The sequence below is a fragment of the Neolamprologus multifasciatus genome, chromosome 16 (assembly GCF_963576455.1).
Source record: "Neolamprologus multifasciatus chromosome 16, fNeoMul1.2, whole genome shotgun sequence".
Classification (NCBI taxonomy): domain Eukaryota; kingdom Metazoa; phylum Chordata; class Actinopteri; order Cichliformes; family Cichlidae; genus Neolamprologus; species Neolamprologus multifasciatus.
Genome location: NC_140454.1, coordinates 20,422,864 through 20,444,874, shown reverse-complemented (window position 1 = coordinate 20,444,874; position 22,011 = coordinate 20,422,864). Strand labels below are relative to the sequence as shown.

The 22,011-nt window shown below is 38.6% G+C and overlaps 1 protein-coding gene and 1 long non-coding RNA gene across 2 annotated transcripts; both read right to left on the bottom strand.

Annotated features, from left to right (window-relative positions):
- Positions 1 to 487: 487 nt before the first annotated feature.
- rbms1b (RNA binding motif, single stranded interacting protein 1b) lies at positions 488 to 21,037 on the bottom strand. The gene is made up of 13 exons (XM_085136309.1): positions 20,705 to 21,037; positions 17,846 to 18,021; positions 15,805 to 15,863; positions 12,948 to 13,039; positions 8,859 to 9,016; positions 7,859 to 7,938; positions 7,175 to 7,290; positions 4,254 to 4,303; positions 4,048 to 4,135; positions 3,673 to 3,723; positions 3,170 to 3,280; positions 2,963 to 3,043; positions 488 to 2,876 (listed from the first exon to the last, which is right to left on the bottom strand). Exons 1-13 carry the CDS (start codon positions 20,753 to 20,755, stop codon positions 2,805 to 2,807), a joined length of 1,185 nt encoding a protein of 394 aa, XP_084992435.1. The 5' UTR covers positions 20,756 to 21,037; the 3' UTR covers positions 488 to 2,804.
- Positions 17,161 to 17,839, bottom strand: LOC146500753 (uncharacterized). The gene is made up of 2 exons (XR_014869955.1): positions 17,635 to 17,839; positions 17,161 to 17,596 (listed from the first exon to the last, which is right to left on the bottom strand). It is a non-coding gene; the product is annotated as an uncharacterized LOC146500753 (long non-coding RNA).
- Positions 21,038 to 22,011: the final 974 nt, after the last annotated feature.

Below are 22,011 nucleotides of genomic sequence, written 5' to 3'. Positions count from 1 at the left end.
TGGCTGCTGAAAAATGTCAATCCACCAATAATTTATAAATGACTATAAAGATAATTTTAGGATATTTATGCATATGCTTCTTTTGGCATGTATATTTTTTTGTTTGCCAATTTGAGCTAGATTTTCTTTTTTTTTTCCAAGCTGTCTGAGAAAAGGTAACTCGTTAACGCATATATATTTTCCAAATTCTAATAAGGCCAGTTTCCTTATAAAACCTCAATTGGAAGTGAGAGACTAAGTGAGAGACGCTTTGGATTTCAGCCCTCTGAAGCTGCAGCCAAGCTCCAATAACAACCATCATATTAAAATGTATTGTTTGACCGTTTTAAAAAAAATATTGTGCTGGCAAACTGCACAAATTATGTATTTTACATAATTAACTAATGCAAGGTTACCAACCAGTAAACTCAATTAAGATTTGTATTCAAGATTCACCATAAAAAAAAAAAAAAAAAGATTAGGTCTCCTTGGAAATAATGAGGCAGAGTAAAAGTAGATTTCTTTTTTAATCCAAAAAAGTCAAAGAAATTAACAGAATAAAATTTGGGCAACAATCTAAGGGTGGAAAAACAAAAGGAAGTTTGGGGCTTAACAAACACGATAAAACAGCACAATAAAACAGAAATAAAGAGGAGAGATCCCTTAAACTGTACAAACAAGTTAAGTCTGGCAATTGTGGCACAAGTTAAAAAAAACAAAACATGTAACTCATATAGCTCTAGAAAATCTCTTATTACCTAAAGCCGTCTGTACAAAAATCTTCATAAATTAGAACTTTTTCATATAACTTAATGTCTGTTCACTACGGTGGTTGCTTATACGAGCATTTTTTTATTGATGCACCTCTTCGACTCTTGACCCAGATACTATGGCACTTGGTTCAGACACCGCTAGCAGCATTACCCCCCAGGACAGTATTACTCGTCAGTCTCAGGCATTACACAAGAATCTCAAGTAGAATTGGCCCTTTGTATCTGTTGCACAATCTAGCGAACTACAGAGGAAATGCTGCTCTTTGTAGATTCAACACAACGTTTGTATAAACGAGCACAGATTGAGTGAACACCACAAAAGCTATGCTGTCAGTGATAATCTGAAAAGCCTTTACATTTGCCTGTGGAATCTACTGCCATAAAGGCTATGAAACTGAGTGAGTGAACGCAAGTAGAGCTGTCCCCAATAGTGACTATGTTATTCCATCATAATAATAATAATAATAATAAAAAAGAAACAGGTTTGAGGAAAATCAAAAAGTATTAAAAAAAACAAAAAAACAAAACAAAACAAAACAAAAAAAACCTAAAGGGAAACAGCCGTTTCCTTTCAGGGTGACAGGCTCCTGAGTGTGGGATTTGGTCTGGAAGGACGGGCTGGACCTGCTAACCCGGCCTAATACAGAGGAGAAAGAAAACTGAGGTAGATAACTGCTCTGACTGACAACCAGGTCGAATCACAGGCTTACTAGAGGACACCTTAGTTAAAATGGTTCAATCAACTATTTAACAAATTGCCACTTATTTTTAAAGCACTATTTCATATCAGATTGCTTCCGTAGCAACCCATCAGTTTTTTTTTTCCTTTTAAATTAATCTTTACTATAGTGTTGCACCATCCCATTTCTCCTGTTACCATGAAAGTCATCTGTGGCACTTACTGGAGCCTTCCTTCATACTTGTGTGTCTGTACTGAAGTAAATATAAATGTACAAAAAAAAAAAAAAAAAAAAAAAAAAAGGCACACTGTCCAAATTACACTCTTTTTTTGGTCACCTTTGTTAAAGAGACAAATGATGGCATTTCCTCACAAGCTTTGGTGACGTAAACTACAACTGAAAGTGCCAAGTCTGATTGTTTCCTATCAAAGAGTGAGGTGCAATAAAATACACATATTCATCAAATTTTTACCCTTTGACTGTTGCAACATTTGGCCAAGTTCTATTTTAAGGCTTTGATTAATTAATTTTCCACAATCATACGTCCATGTTTCCCGTTTTTGCAAAGTGAAAAATACCTACCTCATCAAAACGACAATTACCAATACCACCTTTAAAAAGTGAAAGCACAGCCAACAAAACAAAATTACACCCACCCCACCAAGCTTAATGTTAGCTATTCTAAAAAACACATTTCAACATCCACACAAATGCACAGCCTTCTTTCTAAATAAATATTCCATCCAATAAAATCATCTTTGGAAAATTTATTTTGCTGCTCTAGTAGGTTTTGGAGGAAGGGAGCAAAAACACATGTTCCATTTAAAAAAAAAAAAAAAAAAAAAGACCGCCTGCAGGTGAGAGCTCTTATCAAATTGTTTTTGGCTTATTGCTGCTTTGTGGTGGTCTGTTCAAGAAATGTATCAAAACTATTAAGGCAGATTTTCAGACAGCAAGACTGAGTTCTAAGAAAAAAATAAATCACTTTACAAGAAAAAAACCAACACTAAACACATCACCATATCAACACTCACACAGCAAGCACAAAAAAGTCATTTTCAAATATTTGGCAAAAAAAAAAAAAAAAAAAATCCTCAGGAAAAAAGTGAACAGAAAACATCTTTGCACAACTGGACACGTGATTCTTTCTTGTGTCCTGTGCGACCCCTAGTAAAAAATAAACGTTCTAGTATGAAAATAAAACTTCTTTAAATAAACTTTGAATCCTTTGATGAACTTAGGTGTACGCTCTGAAAACGATACCCGAAATAGTATCACTTTAAACATTTGAGCAAAACAGTGAAAGATCCTTAGCGTCCGCTGCGTTTGTAGACATTGTTGTGTGGGCTGTTGTCCAAAGGTTACCTCAGCACTACTTGGTTTGTTGATAGGAATAGGGGGAATGATTGCCGGATGAGTCCACATGTGACTGTCCACTGTTTTCCTGAAAGAAAGAGAATAACTCAGTTTTTTTGGGGGGGCAAAATATTTTTGCTAAAAGTGAGGCTGCAATTTTGTTGCTGCACATACTTCCACAGCAACAGTGGCTGTCGGCAGATGTGGATACTGTTGGATATATGCTCCTTGCATAGCTGTATTGGGAGCCATAAACTGCAAGAAAATGGAAAATGAGACTATTCACAAACCAAAATAAGCATATCTTAATAGTTTTTTTTTCTCCAAGACAAAAGTATAATGAGCCAATCTCTCAGTTAATCTCATGCAGGTTTCTCTCACCGTTCCTGCACTACCCAAGGAGAGGTGACCCATCTGCTGAGTGAGAGGCGCCATCATGGAAGGAGGCTGCAGTGACAGAGATGGGTCGATAGAGGGCGATATCACTGTACCCTGCAGAAGTAGAAGAAGGTGAAATTTACAAGTTGAGCAAGTTGGCTATAAACATCACGACTGGCCTGATGCATCAGACACTGTTTGTATATTGTTGCCAACTCATTTCAAACAAAGACCATCGTATTTTAAATCTGTTAGAAATCATTTAGCATATGTCATTAAATACACAGCTTCATACAGTCCATTCAAAACAGTCATTTAGACACCCATAGACAAACACCTTGCTCAGTCCTCTAAATAAATAAATAAATAAAATCAGCATCATCTGTGTGTAACTACTACTTTATGTGTCCGTCTGTTTACACTAAACCAAAGACATATTTGGTGACTAACAGATTATGATTAAAAGAGAAACAGCAGAACAAAATATGGAGAACTCCTGTTCTTACTGGGTGCTGCATGATGTAAGGTTGATGAGGCATCCAGGATGGGTTCTGCATCTGGAACATCAACAAACACGCTCTGTAAACAGTCTGGCTCAGAGCAAATGCTATTTCCAGAGATCACGTCTTACTGCGATTGGCACATAAACAAGCATAAAAGGCTATACTGGCATTTGTCACATACTTGACCTACATCTCCAAACTCCCCCCCCCCCCCCCCCCCCCAAAAAAAAACAAAAAAACAAAACTATTTCAAATCTCAAAGACACATGTTTTACAAATAGTTTTGAAACTAAATCACATATTTCTATTACAATGTTCATGTATTTTACATACATATGTTTTAAAGTGCATATTTATCAATAGAAAAAGTATTCAAACCTGATATGTGGAAAGCGGAGACATGTAGGGAGACATGGAAGTTTGAGTAATCATCCTGTTTGACATACTGTATGGTGCTGGAAAAAATCTGTCAGTGTATTGAGAATATCATATTATATGACGTAAACATATTGAAACAACAACAACAACAACAACAACAACAACAACAACAACAACAGTGCATTATACATGTTAATATAGTTTACCCATTTTGCATAGCAGCTGAACTGGGATCATATGTGAGTGTCATTCCAGCCTGAGGGAAAAGAAGACAGGACTTTAGCAACTTAGATGAAGTCTGCAACTTTAAATAACATAAAAGCATCATCTGTGCTGTGACACTGGGTCTATATACACACTTTTGTTTGTTGGGAACAGAAGATGTTCATCTTTTTCTTTTTTTTTTCTTTTTCTTAAATAAACACTGTTTGTACTGACTGACCAAACACAGTCAGCTGATGGTGGTTTGTTTTGTTTTGTTTTGTTTTCTCAAAGTGTAAACCACTAGACCTAGCCAGAAATTATTACCACGCACTAGAAATGCAGTGCCTTGAACAGCACATGCTGTGGACTAATAATGTTACAGCGGTTATAGCTATAACTTGTGCTCCGTGAAGTGGGGCGCACATTGTATGAGGTATCAAGGAATCAATTGACACTTCTATCCCAGGATTTAAGAACCTGTGGTGGTGAGTGTGCTCCAGCCTTCACAATGGCTTCTTTTTGCAGATGAAACCGCTTTGCCATTAAGAAACAGACCAACAGTGGTGTTGTACTTTGTTCCTCTTTTTTGGGAACAGAAGTTGCAGTCATTACTTATAATTCCCTTTTAGTTCATTCATTTGGTATAGCACACACTGTATGACACATACATTCATGCTCTGTAGAACAGGAACTAAAATTAGAGTCGGACCTTTAGCGCAAGTTAATGTTGAGCCTAGGAACGAAGACAGGATAATCTGCTGACAGGAGTGTTACACCCATACGATAAAACAAATGAGTTCAGTGGTGATCAGCGACATGGAAATTGCTCTTTAAAAAGAGCTTATTGATATAGTGCTGACTGAATGCAGACTGTACAGTCTATGTACAATGAGTAGTACCCACAGTAGAGACAGCAGAAATGTGCAATCTTAAATACCATGGAGTTGCAAGAAATGGATTATTCTAACCCCCCCCAAAAAACAACAAAAAAACAAAACAAAACAAACAAACAAACCAAAAAAAACCCCCAAAACACCCCAGTTTTCTCAGAACCAGAAAGCTTTTCTGCAACGTCACCAAGAAGCCCTGAGCTTGAATGACAGAACTAGCATGCTTGTACATTTGCATTTCTCTGGCGCTTGCCCAAGGAATCCGATTATCTTCACAGCGTAATATATAAATACATTCATCTTGAAGTGGTGCTAATGCTCAATTGACACATTTTGTGACTGTGCAAAGGGTGAATGACAGAGCAAACAAGTTCACCATGTTTGAGTATGCAGTGTGGTCATGTGTATTATTAGTCTCTGTGAAACTGATTGAGGAAATCCATCCCCTAGCCTACTATATACATTTTTAACTTCTGACATTTTTAATGCTTGCAGTTCTAAAATAAGACACAACCAAGCTTCCTCGTTCTTCTCTCAATAACAAAATACTAAATTCCCCGGCATTTGCTTGCTTTAAAAGCAATGCAAAAATGCAATGAACACTCCCTCACTCAAGGAGTGTTTATTACACTGCTGCAGGTTTCTCTGAAAGGACTGTGTGATAATAGTCACAAAGCAAGGTGGTTTGATGATGATCTATGAAGGTACTTCAGCTACTAGTTCACCTGGTGTACTGACCAAGGGTACTACTTTTTAGCTTTCCTCCATAGAATAGTGCCATTGACATTAGACTCCACAGATATTTGTCCTCTACCAGCTCTGCCTAAAGCATCACCTGATTTGTCTGAAGCACTGTCAGTGAACTGAGAGAACTATGACATAGGTGGACTCTGAATATGAGCAGACAATTTTACAGGCATTAATGATTTGGAGGGGAATAAAAAACATTGGCTGGCAGTGATGAGGGCTACTAACAGGCTTAAAACAAACAAACAAAAAAGACAGTCAGTACATGCAAAAGAAGTGGCTCCATAGTGTAGTGATTTACACATTTCCCTAACAAGCAAATCCCAAGTTTGATCCTGGGAGGAGACAGAATTCCCTTTAGGGTTGCGTCAGGAAGGACATCCGGTATTTAAAAAAAAGTCTGCCAAATCAAACATGCGGAGCTCCCTGCTGTGATGACCCCTCGTGAATAACGGAGCAGCCAAACGTTTCTTTTCTGAATAAGCGGAACACAACATTGTGAAATGTGACAACTTTTACTGCATGCCTTTATCTTACTCAGTGCCATCTCCATGATTAAACCCAGGACTTCCCAAACCTAGTGATCAGTGAACTGATGGGCACAGCATCACAAAAGCTTACAGACCTGTAAGCTGCATTAAAAAAAAAAAAATAAGCAAAATGTAATCTCAAGCAAATGAGCAGCTAAAGCAAGGAAGAAAACAGCAAGACACCATTAAGGCAGAAATAATGAATAATGTGTTGTTTAGATGTATTTTTATAGTGTACCACAGATTTTGTCTTATTCTTTGAGCCGCCCCCCTAGCTGGTATACTATCCAAATTTCATGGTAGCAAAAGAAAAAGAATGTAACATTTAAACTGGCGAGTAGGTTTATCTGCAAATCTTATGACGTTAATGAATACAAGACTTTAGTGTTTTAAATGTGTCATATAATTATACAAAGACCCATAGAACAATAGGCCTCAGTCTTTCCACTGAGAATCTGATTTCTTATATAGATACCCAAGATTGACTCTAAAAACTCTCTTAAGAGACCCTCTAAGGAATCTTTGCACCAAAATCCACGGGATTTTCTAGGAATAGTGAAGCTATTTTCTGGAGCAGATGAGTTTAAGTTAAATTGTTATGGCAACGTAAACAAAAAACAAGCTACCAAGTAAATCTGAAGTTCCCATTGCTGAGCTTCAAATCCTGCTTCATAGCACAGGCCTCAGATTTTTGCCCTTTATTATTATTCTTATCTGCCCACGGATTCGTAGCTGAGACCCATTCCATCAACTTACCAGTCTAGAGTCACCATCCCTTCCCCAGTATCGACCATTCTGGCCAAATTTATTCTGGCTTTGTCTCTTTTTCTGTCCACCATCAGCAAACTTGCAGAGCAAAGGTTCAGTTGGCGCTAAAAAGAAAAAAAGAAAGAGGCATGGCAAGAGAATGAAATATGAGATTTTTGTTTAACAAACACTATTGCACAGACTCATTGTTCGCCATTATTTTCTGTGTAGTCAGTCACTCTCTGAAGCCTAGGAGTACACATTTACTAGCCAGCCTGGGAACACAGACATCTAATTTGGCAGCTGTGGAGCTTTAATCCCCTCCCCTTCCTGACCAAGGCACGGCCAGCAGAGACTACTTCAGTCTAATAATCCAATTAAAACGCTTAGAGAGGGAGTGAAAGCCACACAGAGCAGCTCTTTCGTTTTCTTTGTCTATGCTCTGCCTCTTAGGGCTGAGTGTATATGAGCTCTTTACCAGCAGACTCACTGACTCCTGTTGGAAGAATGAACCACTGAGCCAGTCACTTCATCTTGCCCATACAACTCCACCCAATCTTATGCAGACTAGCCCTAATAGACTTTATTTTCTATCACATCTTTTTGTTAATGACATAGGTGTTAAACCTTAAATGTAGTATTTTGTACAATACACACCACCAAATATAGTATAGGTATAGTGTATGTTCTTACCTGGTACACCTGGAGGTGTCTTAATGAACTTTCCATTGAAGTGTGAAATGACTGCATCACATTTTTCCGTTGACTCCATCCTGAAGCCCAAAAACAGAGTGAAAAACAACAGAAGTGACATTTGCAGCAACAAGGCGTCAGGTGCTTTCCTAAAATGACTTCTTTATCAGTTGGTGGAAGCGGTGGTTTGTCATAAGTGATTTTTATCTACAAGTTCATAGCGTGCATCTTTTGTAGAATCAACTTGAACGGTTTTGGACATGCACAAAAAGATTCCCGTGATGAAATATGATAATTTCTGCTTTGCCAGTCGTGACCATGGCTTTGACTGTCAGGTATTTTAGTTAAATGTCAGGTTATGCGAGTACGACTGGCGGAAGCTATTATTATCACTGCAATTAAATAAACCAGTCATTGTGAAACTATTTTTTAAGGCGTTTCCATTTGTCCATACATGAACAGTTTCTTTGTTAATCGACAACAGCCCCAGTGTATGTGTTTTTAGGTATTATTTTTAAGAAGTGAAACAAATTCTGAAAAGGGCATTGAGATTTTTACAACAAGAATCATCTTTTCTTTTAGTGATATAAAGATTTATTTCTACTTTATGACTGGTAAAAACCAAGTAGAACATAGCAAATGTGATTAAGACTGTGGCATTGTTAATAATAAGTTAATATCAGACTTCCTGTTGATTTTCTTGCCTGTCTGGAAAGGCCCATGCCACATGTTTCTATTCCTGGCCTTGACAACACTTATGTTTTAGTAGACAAAGATATAGTTGTAAATATACCTCTTTTGGCCAGGAAGCAAACCAACAATTTTTCAACAAACAATATACAATGCTAGTTAGAGGCCAGAGAAGTTTTTCAGTTATTTCACATGCCTATTTGGTTTAGTCATACCAGTGCGGTATGCACAGTGGGGAAAAACAACAACAACAACCTCTCAATACTATTTCAAGTTCTATATCTGACAATAAATTACAAAAGAATCCAACCTTGCAAAGCCCACTCCTCTGCTGACTCCACTGGAGTCCCTCAGGATGCGAGTTGATATGACCTGGCCAAAATGCTTTAACATGTTCTCCAGTTCCTGCTCATCCACAGACACAGGCAAGTTGGAGATGTACAAGTTTGTTGGGTCTTGTTCTTGTTGCTAAGAAGAAGAAGCAGAGAAAAAGAACAAAACGCACATATATCAAAACATTGTAATTGCAATACCAGAAATGCCTTAAACACACCTGGAAAAATATTCCTTTGTAATATCACATCCACACTGACTTTTTAGTAATGTGTAGACGGAAGAGGAAAGGAGCCACTTCCTTAGGAATTCAATATTATTTATCCTCAGTAATGGGGGAGTTTTCAGTAATAATGGGTTGGCTAAGAGCACTGATAAGATGATATTTGCATGCGGCTAATGGTGGCTTAAGGCTCGCAGCTGGCTTCTTGATGTATTTTAAGAGCATCAGCAGAAATGCAAGAGATAGCTATGAATCCCTGGGGAGAGGCCTCTCACTATAGGCATCTGTGTTGTGTTTTTCATAAACAGCAACAATAACAGAAAATAGAATGACAACAAATTAGCTGCAGCTTAGGCAACACCAAACAATAGCAATGTGTTCAAACATAGGATTTAACCCTCAAAACTGAATGGTTGCTGGTGCCAGATGGGCTAGTCTGAGTATTTCAGAAACTGTTGTGTGGGAAAATCCTAGCAGATCAGCAATCTTTAGGGTTTACAGAGAATAGTTTGAAAAGGAGAAAATATCCAACATACTGTTGATGCTAGAAGTTAGAGGAAAACGGTCAAATTGCTTTAAACTGACAGCGAGACCAATTACAATCAACATATGCAGAAGAGCATCTCTAAACACACATCGGCAGCAGAAGCAAACAGTGGGTTGTACTGCTTTCAGCTAAGAACAGGAAGTGAAGCTAGTTCACACAGGCTCTGCTGAAACTGTTAGATCTTTGCCGGCAAAGTGGACACCCATAAATCAATCAATAAGTGAGCTTCTTTTTATAGTTGTTAGACATGACTTAATTGTAAATATCCACGGGGAATTTTGACCCAGAACTTACCGTTACTTGTGACTTATGTAAACAGAAGTTAGATTGAGGTGAATGACCTCATTTTAAAGATCCAGTAAGTCGACTTCAATAGCTTATCTATTTCTATCTGGATTCAGTTTTGCCTTAATGATCCAAATCGAAGTAACAATGACAATGGTACGCACATGACAAAGTATCTAAAACCTTAAGAAACATTTATTTTTAATGTTTGTATTAAAAAAAAAAAAAAAAATTCCCATTGGACCGCAGACACGGAAATGACACAGGACACTTGCTCAGTGTTGTGTGGGAAGGTGAACTATTTTTTCCCAGACAATCCACTGTTACCAAACCAACTCTCAATTATTCATTTCCTTTTCTGAAAGATATAAAGCCACAAGTAAAATAACATGACTTTAGAGCCCACCATCGAACCATCTGTTATTTTATATTCCTGTATATTCATTTAACAATATTCGAAACTCTAACTTGAACTGCTGTACAAATATACGATTATATTGGGAGATTTAATGAAAAGTCTTTGAAGTGGGTAGAATATCATCAGCCTGGGCAGACATACCGCAGGAGCACATCAACATGGATATACATGAAGTGATGAAAAATAATCGAGCTGTGTCACCATCACCAATTTTATAGCAATTTCAAATAAAACATTAAATAACATAACAAACATAAATATTGTTTAGAGCTGTAATATAATCTGCTTTGTTTTGCTCAAATTTAACAGGAATTTATGGTCTGTTCTCTAAACTCCCACAAACTTCAGTTCCTTTTTAAGTGTTTCATTCAAGTTAACAGACAGAGCTGCTTCTGCTTCGTGTATTATTGAGTGGGGCCTTTTCTAATAAACTAATCTAACATCATTTATAAAAGCTGAAAATAATGTTTGTTACAAACAGACCACCAAAGAATTTTATTTTAGTATTTGGTATGACCCCCTAGTGGTTTTAATGATAACATGTACGTGAGCTGATATGTACTCACTACAGTTTATAAAAAAAACGTCCTACGATACGAGGAATGTATTCGATTTCTCTCATTAATTAAGTATCCCCATAAATAAAATAAAATAAAAATATTCAGACGGGTTAAGGTCATGCAATTGTGGAGTGAAGTACTCCGTGGTCTTCTTTGGTGTTAAAATGGTTCTTGCAAAGTGTTGACTATATTTTGGAACATTGTCCTGCTGAAGTATAACGTCTTGAATACTGCCAAAACAATGTGTCACAAAGTATTTGATACACAGTAGTACCCTTGACTCCTTATATTTACATGAGAATTTGGCTTCTCCTCTTTTTGAATGCAGTTTAGAGATCACTACTCACATTCTGAGAGCCTTCTGTTGGTTTTTGGAATCTTTGACTTTTTATTTTGCTAATCATGCATCTGTGAAAAAAGCTTTATGTATCGATTTCGTAATGATGTAGTAACTTCTGGTCTGCGTCACTGCGATTTTAGTATAACTGATACTGTTTCTCCAAAGTGCACTGGAGTTTCATGCACCTTTCAGTCAAGCCCTGAGAATTTGACACAGAACAATTTGAGTCACTTTGTCCTGATGTCATGTTTCCCATCATCACGGCGCTACTTAACGCGCAACACAGTTCACAGCCATATTTATAGGAGCTGAGCAACAACTGCAACTTGATCTACTTGAACAAGCTTCTGATGAGTAGATCCAATCCAGCTTAGCATCAACTGATTGCAAGCTTCAACAGAAGAAAAACAAGTCAAGGAAATACTGACCAATCCCAGCAAACATGTCACAATGTTGTTGTTTCTTTAAATGTTTAAAATCCTCAAACTTTCAGATTATTTTTAAAGCTCAGATACAAATTAGTTTTCTGGAATGCTCTGTCTTCATCCATATATGAGAACAGGAGCATATTAACAAATGCACTTTGACTCAAAAGCAGAAATGTACTAAAAAATGATAACAAATGCAACAGAAGTCCAACTAGTTTTGTACAAATGAGAACCAAAATGGAAACTGATAGAACACAAGTGAAGAAGACTGTTAATGACAGCAAAAAAGACACCAGGGAGAAAACTGCAGGAAAAGGTTGGAGATTCAGCAAATGTCTTGGTAGAGTCCTTTTGACAGCAGTCAAGTAAAAGTACTTACTACTTTCTTTTGACAAGACATGAACTATGACCTCCCAGCTCACTGAACATCAACTCCTAAATCACGTTTAAAGCACACACACACACACACACACACACACACACACACACACACACACACACACACACACACACCAGAAATACCTGTTACACATTAACCTACCATTTTGTTCATTAATAATTACTGCAAATGGAACAACTGCAATCCAGCAGAGTACATATTCAGCCTGTATTAGTGTACAGTACCGTTTCTTATTGTTCCACTAATCTTGTTTGCAAGGCATCACTGTACAAGCCAAGGACATTAAAACTCATTTTACATTGAGGGCCATATACAGCCCACTTTGATCTTGGCCAGACAAGCGAAACTTCCCTTTCTGGCAGCGTAAAGACATTTAACCCCAGAGATATGACAATAAAAGCTAGTGTTTCTACATGATAAATGTATAAAATTACAGAATAAAAGTTCTGGTAGCTCACTGCACATTGTGTCCCATATTCCTGTTTTTCCTGTTCCTGTCCAGTAGCCCAGATTGGAGTCTTTGGCAGGCCAATTCTGGCCCTTATGTTCGACAACCCTGCTACAAGTACTTGGATAATTCACATGCAGCAACCTAGAGGCTGCCACAAACTGGTGCATGGGTTACTTTTGTCACACATACAGTAATTACACAAATAGACACTGTTCTCAGCACACACTTCCTGTCTGATTCAATTCAGTGATCAGAGCCAATGAGCATACTGGTTGTGGAACGTATATCATGTAATCCTGCTATGTAATACCTTAAGGATTAGTTTTAAGTTGATCAACTAGCCAGAAGGAGGACAAAGAGTGAAGCTGATTTGTATTGATGTGATATCAGGATTAGTCTGCAATGAATCCTTACCTTTGCCATCTGAGCCTGGACACCGCTTGTCTTCAAGGTAGCCACAGCTTTCTGAGCTGCAGCGGGGCTATCAAAGTCAACAAAGCCATATCCTGAGGGGATCAAACACATAATTAGGATGACATTCTAGACCAGAGACATTACATGAGGAGAAGACATGGCTCTCAACAAATTCTGAATAAATCTACAGGGGACCCTCTGAGCCACTGAGCAGTCAAACTGAGAAACATGTTGTTGACAGTTTAAACTGTGTGACATACAAAAAGTGTTTGAGCATGAACCACCTTTTTAAGGTCATGCCACAGCATCTCAGTTGGATTCAGGTCAGGACTTTGACTAGGCCACTTAAGCCATTCAGAGGTGGATTTGCTGGTGTGTTCTGGATCATTGTCCTGCTGCAGAACCCAAATGTGCTTCAGCGTGAGATCACGAGCAGAATTCATGGCTCCATTTACCACAGCAAGTCTTCCAGGTCCTGTGGCAGCAAAACAGCCCCAAATGATCACAATAGCACCACCATATTTCGATGTTGGAATGATATTCCCTTTCTGAAATGCTGTGTTAGCCTTCCGCACCTTCCAAAAAGTTCAGCTTTTGTCTCGTCAGTCCACAGAGCATTTTCCCAAACATCTTCAGGATCATCAGGATGTTTTTTGGCAAATGTGAGACAAATGTAAGCCTTTATGTTCCTTTTGGTCAGCAGTGATTTTCTACATGAACTCTGCTATCCACGCCATTTTTGCCCAGTCTGTTTCTTATTGTTGAATCTTGAACTCTGACCTTAACTGAGAGATGTGAAGCCTGAGGTTCTTTAATGCTGTTCTGGGTTCTTTTGTGACCTTTTGGATAAGTCACTGATGTGCTCTTGGAGTAATTTCGGTCAGCTGGTCACCAGTGGGAAGGTTTACAGTGCTCCAAGTTTTCTCCAGATGTGCATAGTAGCTTTCACTGAGGTTCAATTGAGTCCCAAAGCCTTAGAATTTGCTTTGTAACCCTTCCCAGACAGAGAGATGACAGTGACTTTCTCAAGTGTTTCTTTAGATTGTGTTATGATGCGTTGCTTTTTGAGATCTTTAAACCTCCTTCACTGTCAGACAGGTTTTATTAAAGTGATTTATTGGTTCAAGTGGCTGCCAGTAATCAGGCCTGAGTGTGCTTAGTGAACCTAAACTCAGCTTTCCCAAAAAACGTGGTTAATCACAGTTAATTCACGACTTAACAAGAGGGGCAATTACTTTTTCCATACAGGACCAGGTAGGTTTGGATAACTTTTCTACGTTAATCAATGAAATTATTGATTAAAAATGGGATTTTGTGTCAACTTGTGTTACCTTTGTGTAATATTAAAATATGTTTGCTGACCTGAAACATGTAAGTGTGACAAATATGTGAAACACTAGGAAATCGGGAAGGGGCAAACACTTTCACACCAATGTATCCCCTCGCTCATTAGAGCAAACATATAGGAAAGTGCACTTATTTCAAAATGTATTTTAAATTACAGGTAAATTAAATTGTAGACCTGAATCATTTTGGCTTTCTGAATTGAGCCATTAATAAAGCTCCAATGCTGTGAAATTATACACTTGCAAATTTGGAAGTTTAACTAGAAAAGTTTAACTTATGCCAAAAGTTTTTTTAATAGTTTGTGCTGGATTTGACTGGAAGGTCTGCAGTTTTTATGCCCCAGTAACCACTGAAATTAAACCTACAGCCTTCTCCTCATTCATTTAGAAGGGGTCATCACAATAACTGCCCAAATAACTACTCAGAGGAATTTCAAAGATCGATGTCAAGTGATGGGACTTGCTCTTACAAGGAATTTCTCTATACCAGGAACAGATAATGATAGAAACACCAATAGCTATCCTTGAGATAACTATTCATTCTGTATTTTAAGATGTAACTTTAAAATGTTTATTTTTGTATATTACATGATATAGTTCTCTCTGTTTGTACATATAAATATGCTTGATTTGTGCGTGTAGGTGCGTGTGACAGCATGTTTTTCGAAAGTAGGGGGGAAAAAAGTGCTGAGGCTGCAGATACCAGTGGGTCAGTTCAGCTCTTTGTAATGGGGGTACAAACAGGGTGTATACATAGTTTATAGCTTCTACTGCTCTTGATATATGGAACACATTTAAAATGAGTCATGATGAATGTATCAGAACAGTTCCAGCTAAAAAAAAAAAAAAAAAAAAGGGTCACACTGTTTTATGTGAATCCGGTCTGACAGTTTATGAAAACAGTAAAAAAGCCAAATAAGGCCGTTTTTAAAGTGGATAAGTAAGGTCATCGCAAAAGCCTGTTCTATTTAAAATTCAGTCAGAGCCTCGCAAGGTCTTTAATGGTTTCTCATTTCACTGAAGGACTTTGATTTACTGGCATCTCTATAATCCAGTAGAGAGTGACAAAGTGATCTCTTAATCCCATTACCCCTAGAGATTCAGCAAGCCCTGCTTTAGTCAGGTGGGCAATCTACTAGAACTGGAATAAGACCAACAGTGTCACTCAGCAAGAAGAGGAAGAGTTGGGCGCGTCTTCCTCCTAGGCAGCGTGCATGATAGCAACAAACCAGCGACAAGAGCTGCTGCTTAAAATAACACGAGCTGAGAGGCAGCTTTAAACAGCCTGACTGTCTGTTTCCTGAAATGATCTGAAACTACATGTCTGCTTGATTTTTTTGTAATGACAGAAGTCACACCCTGGATGCTGCAGTTTTTGGAGAATTTTAGGAATGTGTAGGTGCTATATATCTTGCGTGGCAGGTTCCTTTCATGCATATTGAATCTCAAGAGAGATAAAAGAGGGCAGTGCTGGTAAGACAAAAAAAAAACAAAAAAAAAACATGACACACCTTTGCACTTATTTGTAGCCTTGTCCAGGATAGCTTTTGTTGATACAATTTTGCCATACCTATGGGAGGAGCAGAAACGCGAGGTATTGTTAGCAGGTTTATGCACCAGACAAAGCCAGTTATAAAACACTTTGACTGAGAGAAGGTTGAGCAACAATCCATGACATCACTGTAAAAACATGAGAAACAGGAAGTGGTTTCCATGTGGTGCTGAAAACCCCACAGTGCTGCAAACAAGTAATCTCCAATTTCAAATAGTCCCTTTACCTAAACCAGCGTTTTAAACTTTTAACAGTCTCATTGTCTCTTGCAAGGAGGGTCGCTGAAGGGCAACATCCTTGCAAAGTCTGTGTCACAGGCTGTTTCAAGATTATATTTAGGCTTACTAGTGAACTATATACACATTAAAACTGTCTTCACAGGAGACTTTTTCACTGACAGATTTCTCTAAAGTACTGACAGACCCATGCCTCATGTAATACAAAGATTATCGCATTCAAATTATTCTTTCTTGGCATTAGCCGTCTTTCCAATCCATCGCTTGAAAGTTTAAATTAGTTTAGCAAATGCAAAGTGGTGTACTTGACCATTTTGCATTGCATGTCATGCTTATAGGTCACCACAGTTTCCATTCACTACATTGCTCCTATGCTTTCCCTTTTAAATTTCCATGTTACTTAAGACAAAACCCTAAATTGCTCTGTCACAAATATTATGTAATAGAGATAAAAAGTGCTTTTGTAGGTACAATGTTTAGTCCTCTTCAAACTAGAAAAGGGTTAGTAATAAAATCTGTGACCAAAATAGGAATAACAAGACAAAAGGAAAATCTCCAGAATCTTTATTTAGTTTTGTTTTTAGTTTTGTTTTTTTAAATTGTACAGTATTTTCCAATCTGAAGGGTTTATATGCCCTTGCTTCAGGACACAATGTAACCTGAAACAAACTGGAGGATATAAAAGCTACAGATGCTAAACTGGGTGAAAGAGCATGAACTTATGACCCCTCTTTCTCCTGAACATTAATTTTAATTTACTCAACTACAGATCCTGTTACTTCTCTTACAGAACCATCAAAATGCAGAACATTTGCATGTACCTAACACGTAACCGCTTATCACAAATTTTCTTTTGGACCCGAAATTTACCTATAAGCCTCTGCATACAAATGAACCACACATTTTTCCTTCTTATTCACTGTCATATTTTTAAGATGGGGCCTCAGAGAGAAAAGGAAATGAAATTTCTGAAGCGCCATGGTCTGTCTCCTTGGTATATAAAAAGCAATCAGGATGCAAAGAGGGCTGTGAATGAGCTCAGTGCATACCTTTTCTCTCCCTCCCCCCCCCCCACCCCCCCCACACACACACGATATATGAATTCTTTGACTCTGTGCCCTGTATGCTGTCAAGTTGAGTTATGTTCTATTTATCTCTTTCCATGTATAGTCCTTGAGGTAACTATTAAATCAGTATTGAAGTGTAGCCTTGAATATTGCTGTTATATTGCTAAAATGACACATTTACCTCTTACATCAACCTGTTTGCATTCTCATAAATTTACAGTATATGAACAAAAGCACTGGGCCACACCTCTTAATCTTTTAATTCAGCTGTATAAAAATAAAGCAACAAGCAATTACAAGCAATTGTAAAAGAACTGGTTATTCGATACCACCCCGCAACAGGTTTGTGAATTTATTTCCTCCTGGATATTCTACAATTAACTGTAAGTGTAAGCACAGCAACTCAGCCATGTAGTGGCGGACTACGTAAAGTTAGAGAGCCAGGTTTCTGAGTGCTGAAGTGCACAGTGTGTAAAAGTCGTCAACGCTCTGCTGACTCAGCAACGGCAGAGTTTTAAACCTCCCCTGCATAAACATCAGGACAAAAATTGTGCACTGAGGGCTTTCATGGTGCGATATTCCAGAGTGCTTTTGTCCATATAGTGTATTTCATTAGTCACAACCAGTGCAAACTAAAATAAATCAATGAATGATCAATGGCAGATAATAAAGGACAGCGCAGGACGGTGGTACTCACGGCTGACAGAGCTTGACTAAGTCATGATCTGTAGTTGAAGGGGACAGGCCTCGGATGTAGAGGTTTGTTTTGCTGAGCTGCTCCCAGCCTGCAGTGCTACTGCTGCTGCTGTTGTTGGTGCTGCTGTTGGTGCTCGGGCTGGGTGGAGCCATGGGATGTGACAATAGAGCAGGTTGCTGTTGTACGTCAGGGAAACAATAGGTCAAACTCGTTTCAAGGGTTCATCAAAAGCAAATGGTTTATTATCCATTCATACATGTTGTTACAATAGACACATACACGGGGAAAAACAAGGATCTGTTTGAACCCTGGAAACCAGCATGGAAACATGTAATGTCCAGTGTGAGAATTATTATGATTATTTTTTGCATACCACTGATTCATAGATACAGGGCAATCCCCAACATACCTCTGCAGTCAGCATAATCAGCCCACACAGCCACCTGTAGCTTTGACATCAGCATCACACTAACGTCACAATGCCTCAGGGTGTCAAATAAGCTATCTGCAGCCATCTAAGGTGTAGCTCTAAACCCTTTAACCTCAATATTCTGCTATGCTTTACTTATTTAGGGATGGCTTTTTAGACTTCAATAAATATGTATGACAGTCTTTTCACAAAGTGAACCAACGCTTTCCGTGTCAGCACTGTGTTTGTTAGCCACTGAGCCTCTTTATCGAAGGCGGGGAATATAAAAAAAAGTCCTCTGGCGACTGAGCAACTTTGAGCTTTGTGTTTACAAGACACAGATGTCCCAGTCTGACAGAACTTCTGCCCTTGGGGATTTGTCTCCCTCCTCACTATCTGACAGTGATTACCCCCGACCTCCAATCCCTCCCCCCACCTCCCTCTTTGAAGAATCACACGCTGAGAGGAAGCTGATGGCATCCCAAGCACGAAGCGGTGACAGGATTGAGCAATCCAAATCTGGACGTCAGCCTAGAGGATCTTCTCTTGTGACCAACTGGTCGCCTGCCTCACATGCCTTCACCATGAAACAAGCCTGACCTACTGTTTTCCCACTGACTGGGGGCAAAAGTCTCTATCTCCCTCACCCTTAACCACCAGTCACCCACCCTTTGAAGCATGGTGAGATTGCTACACAATTTGAACAGAATGAGATTAATGGGAAACAACTGATAAAAGTCAAATTATTAATTGCCTAAGATGGTGTTTCTCTTGATAACAGCAAACACAGATTTTTCACATATTGTCAGGCTAAAAGATGTAAACAATAATTACCTTACTGGGATTCTGCAAGTACCGTATCATCCACGTTCAATCTTAATGAGCTACTACACCTCCTGTATCTTTTTTATCTTCAGTTTCATTAAAATACACTATACGTAATCCTTTTATATTGCTGTGGATGGTTATGGGAGGACTTAAGCCTGTGGGTGGCTACACCCTGACCCAGTCACCACTCCATCACAGAGCCAACACGGCCACGCTTATGGTCAATTTAGCATCACCAATTAACCTAACAAGTATATTTTTGGACTCTGGGAGGAAGTATAGAGAGAGGCACAGGGAGAGCATTCAAACTCCACACAGTCAGCAGACACAAAGCAAGAACCCTCTTGCTGTGATACAACAGTCCAATGTGCCACCCAAAAACAAGAATAACAAATAAGTCTTATTAAAGCTAAATTCTTGGTCTCTCAAAAGACAGACTCTTAAGCAGACATGAATCACATCCTGGAAAAAAAGCATAGCTGATGCTATCTCTGGGTACATAATTAACAAATATATTTGTCATATTAAGAACTTAAACAGTAGGAAAGGAGATGAAGAAAAACAACCAAAAGCTCCAAGTTATATCTTTAAAACTTATATCTTTAAACTCGGCAGAGTCACTGCCAAATAATAGTTTTGTTTAAAAAAAACAAAAAAACAAACCTAAATGCCACATAATATAAAGTGAGACATGCCCTATATGCATGCACCTCGGTGACTGTTTATAACACCAACACACAAGGCAAGGCGATCTTAAAAGAGGATTCCGGCCACAAAGACCACAGCTTCATGTTTCAAAGCCTGGGACTCAGGTGGCTGTAACCTCCCTTTTTCTGTGGGGCTGAAAGTGAATTTGACTTTCAGACAACTGGCTGATGCAGGAGTGGGAGAGACTGAGATGGGGGAGAGGACGACATCTTATCAGCCAGCTACAGACCAGCGGAGCCTGTCATATCCTAGCCGGAAATATACACAGTGTTTCCAGTAACAGGCCTCACCCATGGAGCTCTAGCCACAGGATAACAGCATGAGCAGCGCAAAGTAAATATGCTTATTCAAACCATTGACTCAAGGGGTGTTTTCGACATCTATATGTAACTGGCACAAAGTTAATCCATCAGCGGGCAATGAGGCATCCATACTGTGTAATTATACGCTATAGAGGGGAAGAGCTGTAGCCTTCAGCAAGTAAACTCAGTGGATGCATTTACTCTCGAATAGATAAAGCAGCCAGTGGCTTACTGCGCTGACAGAGAGCGCAATGAAACAGAAACCAAACAAAATAGAGACTGGTGCAAGTAAACATGCACCCTAGAAGTTGCTATGCGGGGCTTAGTTTATGTAAAGTGGTGTCGATGGCCAGTTCATGTTGTCCCTACTACAGGACCTGGACCGCAGCCAAGGAGCAGCAGGTATTCTCATTATTCATAACTAGCCCATGTGGCGATTACATCACAAAACGTGAACGCTGCCACTTTAAATAACAAGTAAAAAAGTTTTCTCGGTTCACATTCGGTTTATGTGCGCTGTGCGACTCTGTCATACAGACTTATTCCATAAGGCTGCCAACGAGCCAACTTTACGCCGTAAGCCTGGTCTTTAGTAAATATTTGTTTATTTACCTGTTTGCGATGAGGAGTCCTTATCGGGTTTCCAGTATTGGCAAAAATCATCCTCAACTGGACAGTGGGTGTTAGTTGTTGCTAAAGCTACAGATTTCAGGTGAAATGCACCAAACTCCACGTACAAGTAGAATATATGTTGATAGATATCCTCCTTACTCCGCTAAAAGACAAGAAAACTGGTTTCTGCGCATATTCGCTGTATACATATCCTTGTTGTCGTCGACTATCCGGCTACAGAAACCTCCGCAAATTGTCCCAACTTCAGTCGCCCAGCCCCGTCTCTTTTCTACTTAGCGACTATACGGGCTTCATTGATTTGCAGTCAGCGCCGCACAGGACAGACGCCGCTACGGTGGGAGAGACCATTTATGCTTTTGGGCGTAGGGGGGTTGGCGTTCATGAAAGGTAGCCACAATTAATTCTAGCTACCACATTTTTTGTTTAATGAGTATTAAATATATGTCATGTATTATAGCTTAACTGTTCTTCATGTGTGCGAGACTATCTGCAATGTCCTCGTTATCTAAACAAATAAAACCAAGGCGCTGTTTCTCCCTCTGTTGTCGTTATACGTATTCAAGGCTACATACCAAACGTTCCACTGTGCACATCCACCGTCCTGGATGTGTTACCTTGGTGTTGTTCTACGTGAAAAACAAAAGGGCAAAACAAGATCTGTGCTATTAATTGCATTCAGTTTAGGTGCAGCCATCTGTCATCAAAGTGAAACCCAGTGTTTAAGGGTCATGCGTCACCCTACCTTAAGCAGCGCATTTATTAGCCATTAGCCAACTCTACAAGTCACAGTGAAGAAATTGGGATACACTAATAAAAACCTGAAAACAAAATACTGTGTCTACCTACAATCATAGCTTATAAGGTCTCTCAAACACTGTAGCTACATATCTGGCTTGAAAATACTAAAGATAATATGTTTTCCCTCATGTTGGTAAACTGACCCTTTAACCCTCAACCTAACCACATTTTTTGCATACATGGAATACCACTGGGACCCAGGGGGACCCAAGAAGAATTTACTATTAAAACCAAAAATATAAGAACAAAAAATAAAGAGCAAAAAAATGCAAACAAAATTAACAAAAAAGAAATAATAAAAGTATTATCACATATGCAAATAATGAAATCTAAAGAATTTTTTTTTTTTTTACAAGTACAATCAATTTGCAAGTTTCTTAAAACTAAAATCTGTACTGTTGAAATTTTTTATACAGCTTGCAGCTTTTATGCAAAGTGCAATTCATACTATTAAATAAAAGCTTATTTACCATTCTTTGATTCTGTCA

Excerpts from the sequence above, each read along its gene's own strand:
- rbms1b (XM_085136309.1), bottom strand. The coding sequence starts at position 20,755 with ATGATTTTTGCCAATACTGGAAACCCGATAAGGACTCCTCATCGCAAA. Across the intron at positions 13,040-15,804 it reads GGCTACAAATAAGTGCAAAG|GATATGGCTTTGTTGACTTT; the intron begins GTGTGTCATGTT and ends TGATCCCCTCAG. Across the intron at positions 7,939-8,858 it reads AGAGGAGTGGGCTTTGCAAG|GATGGAGTCAACGGAAAAAT; the intron begins GTTGGATTCTTT and ends TTTGGGCTTCAG.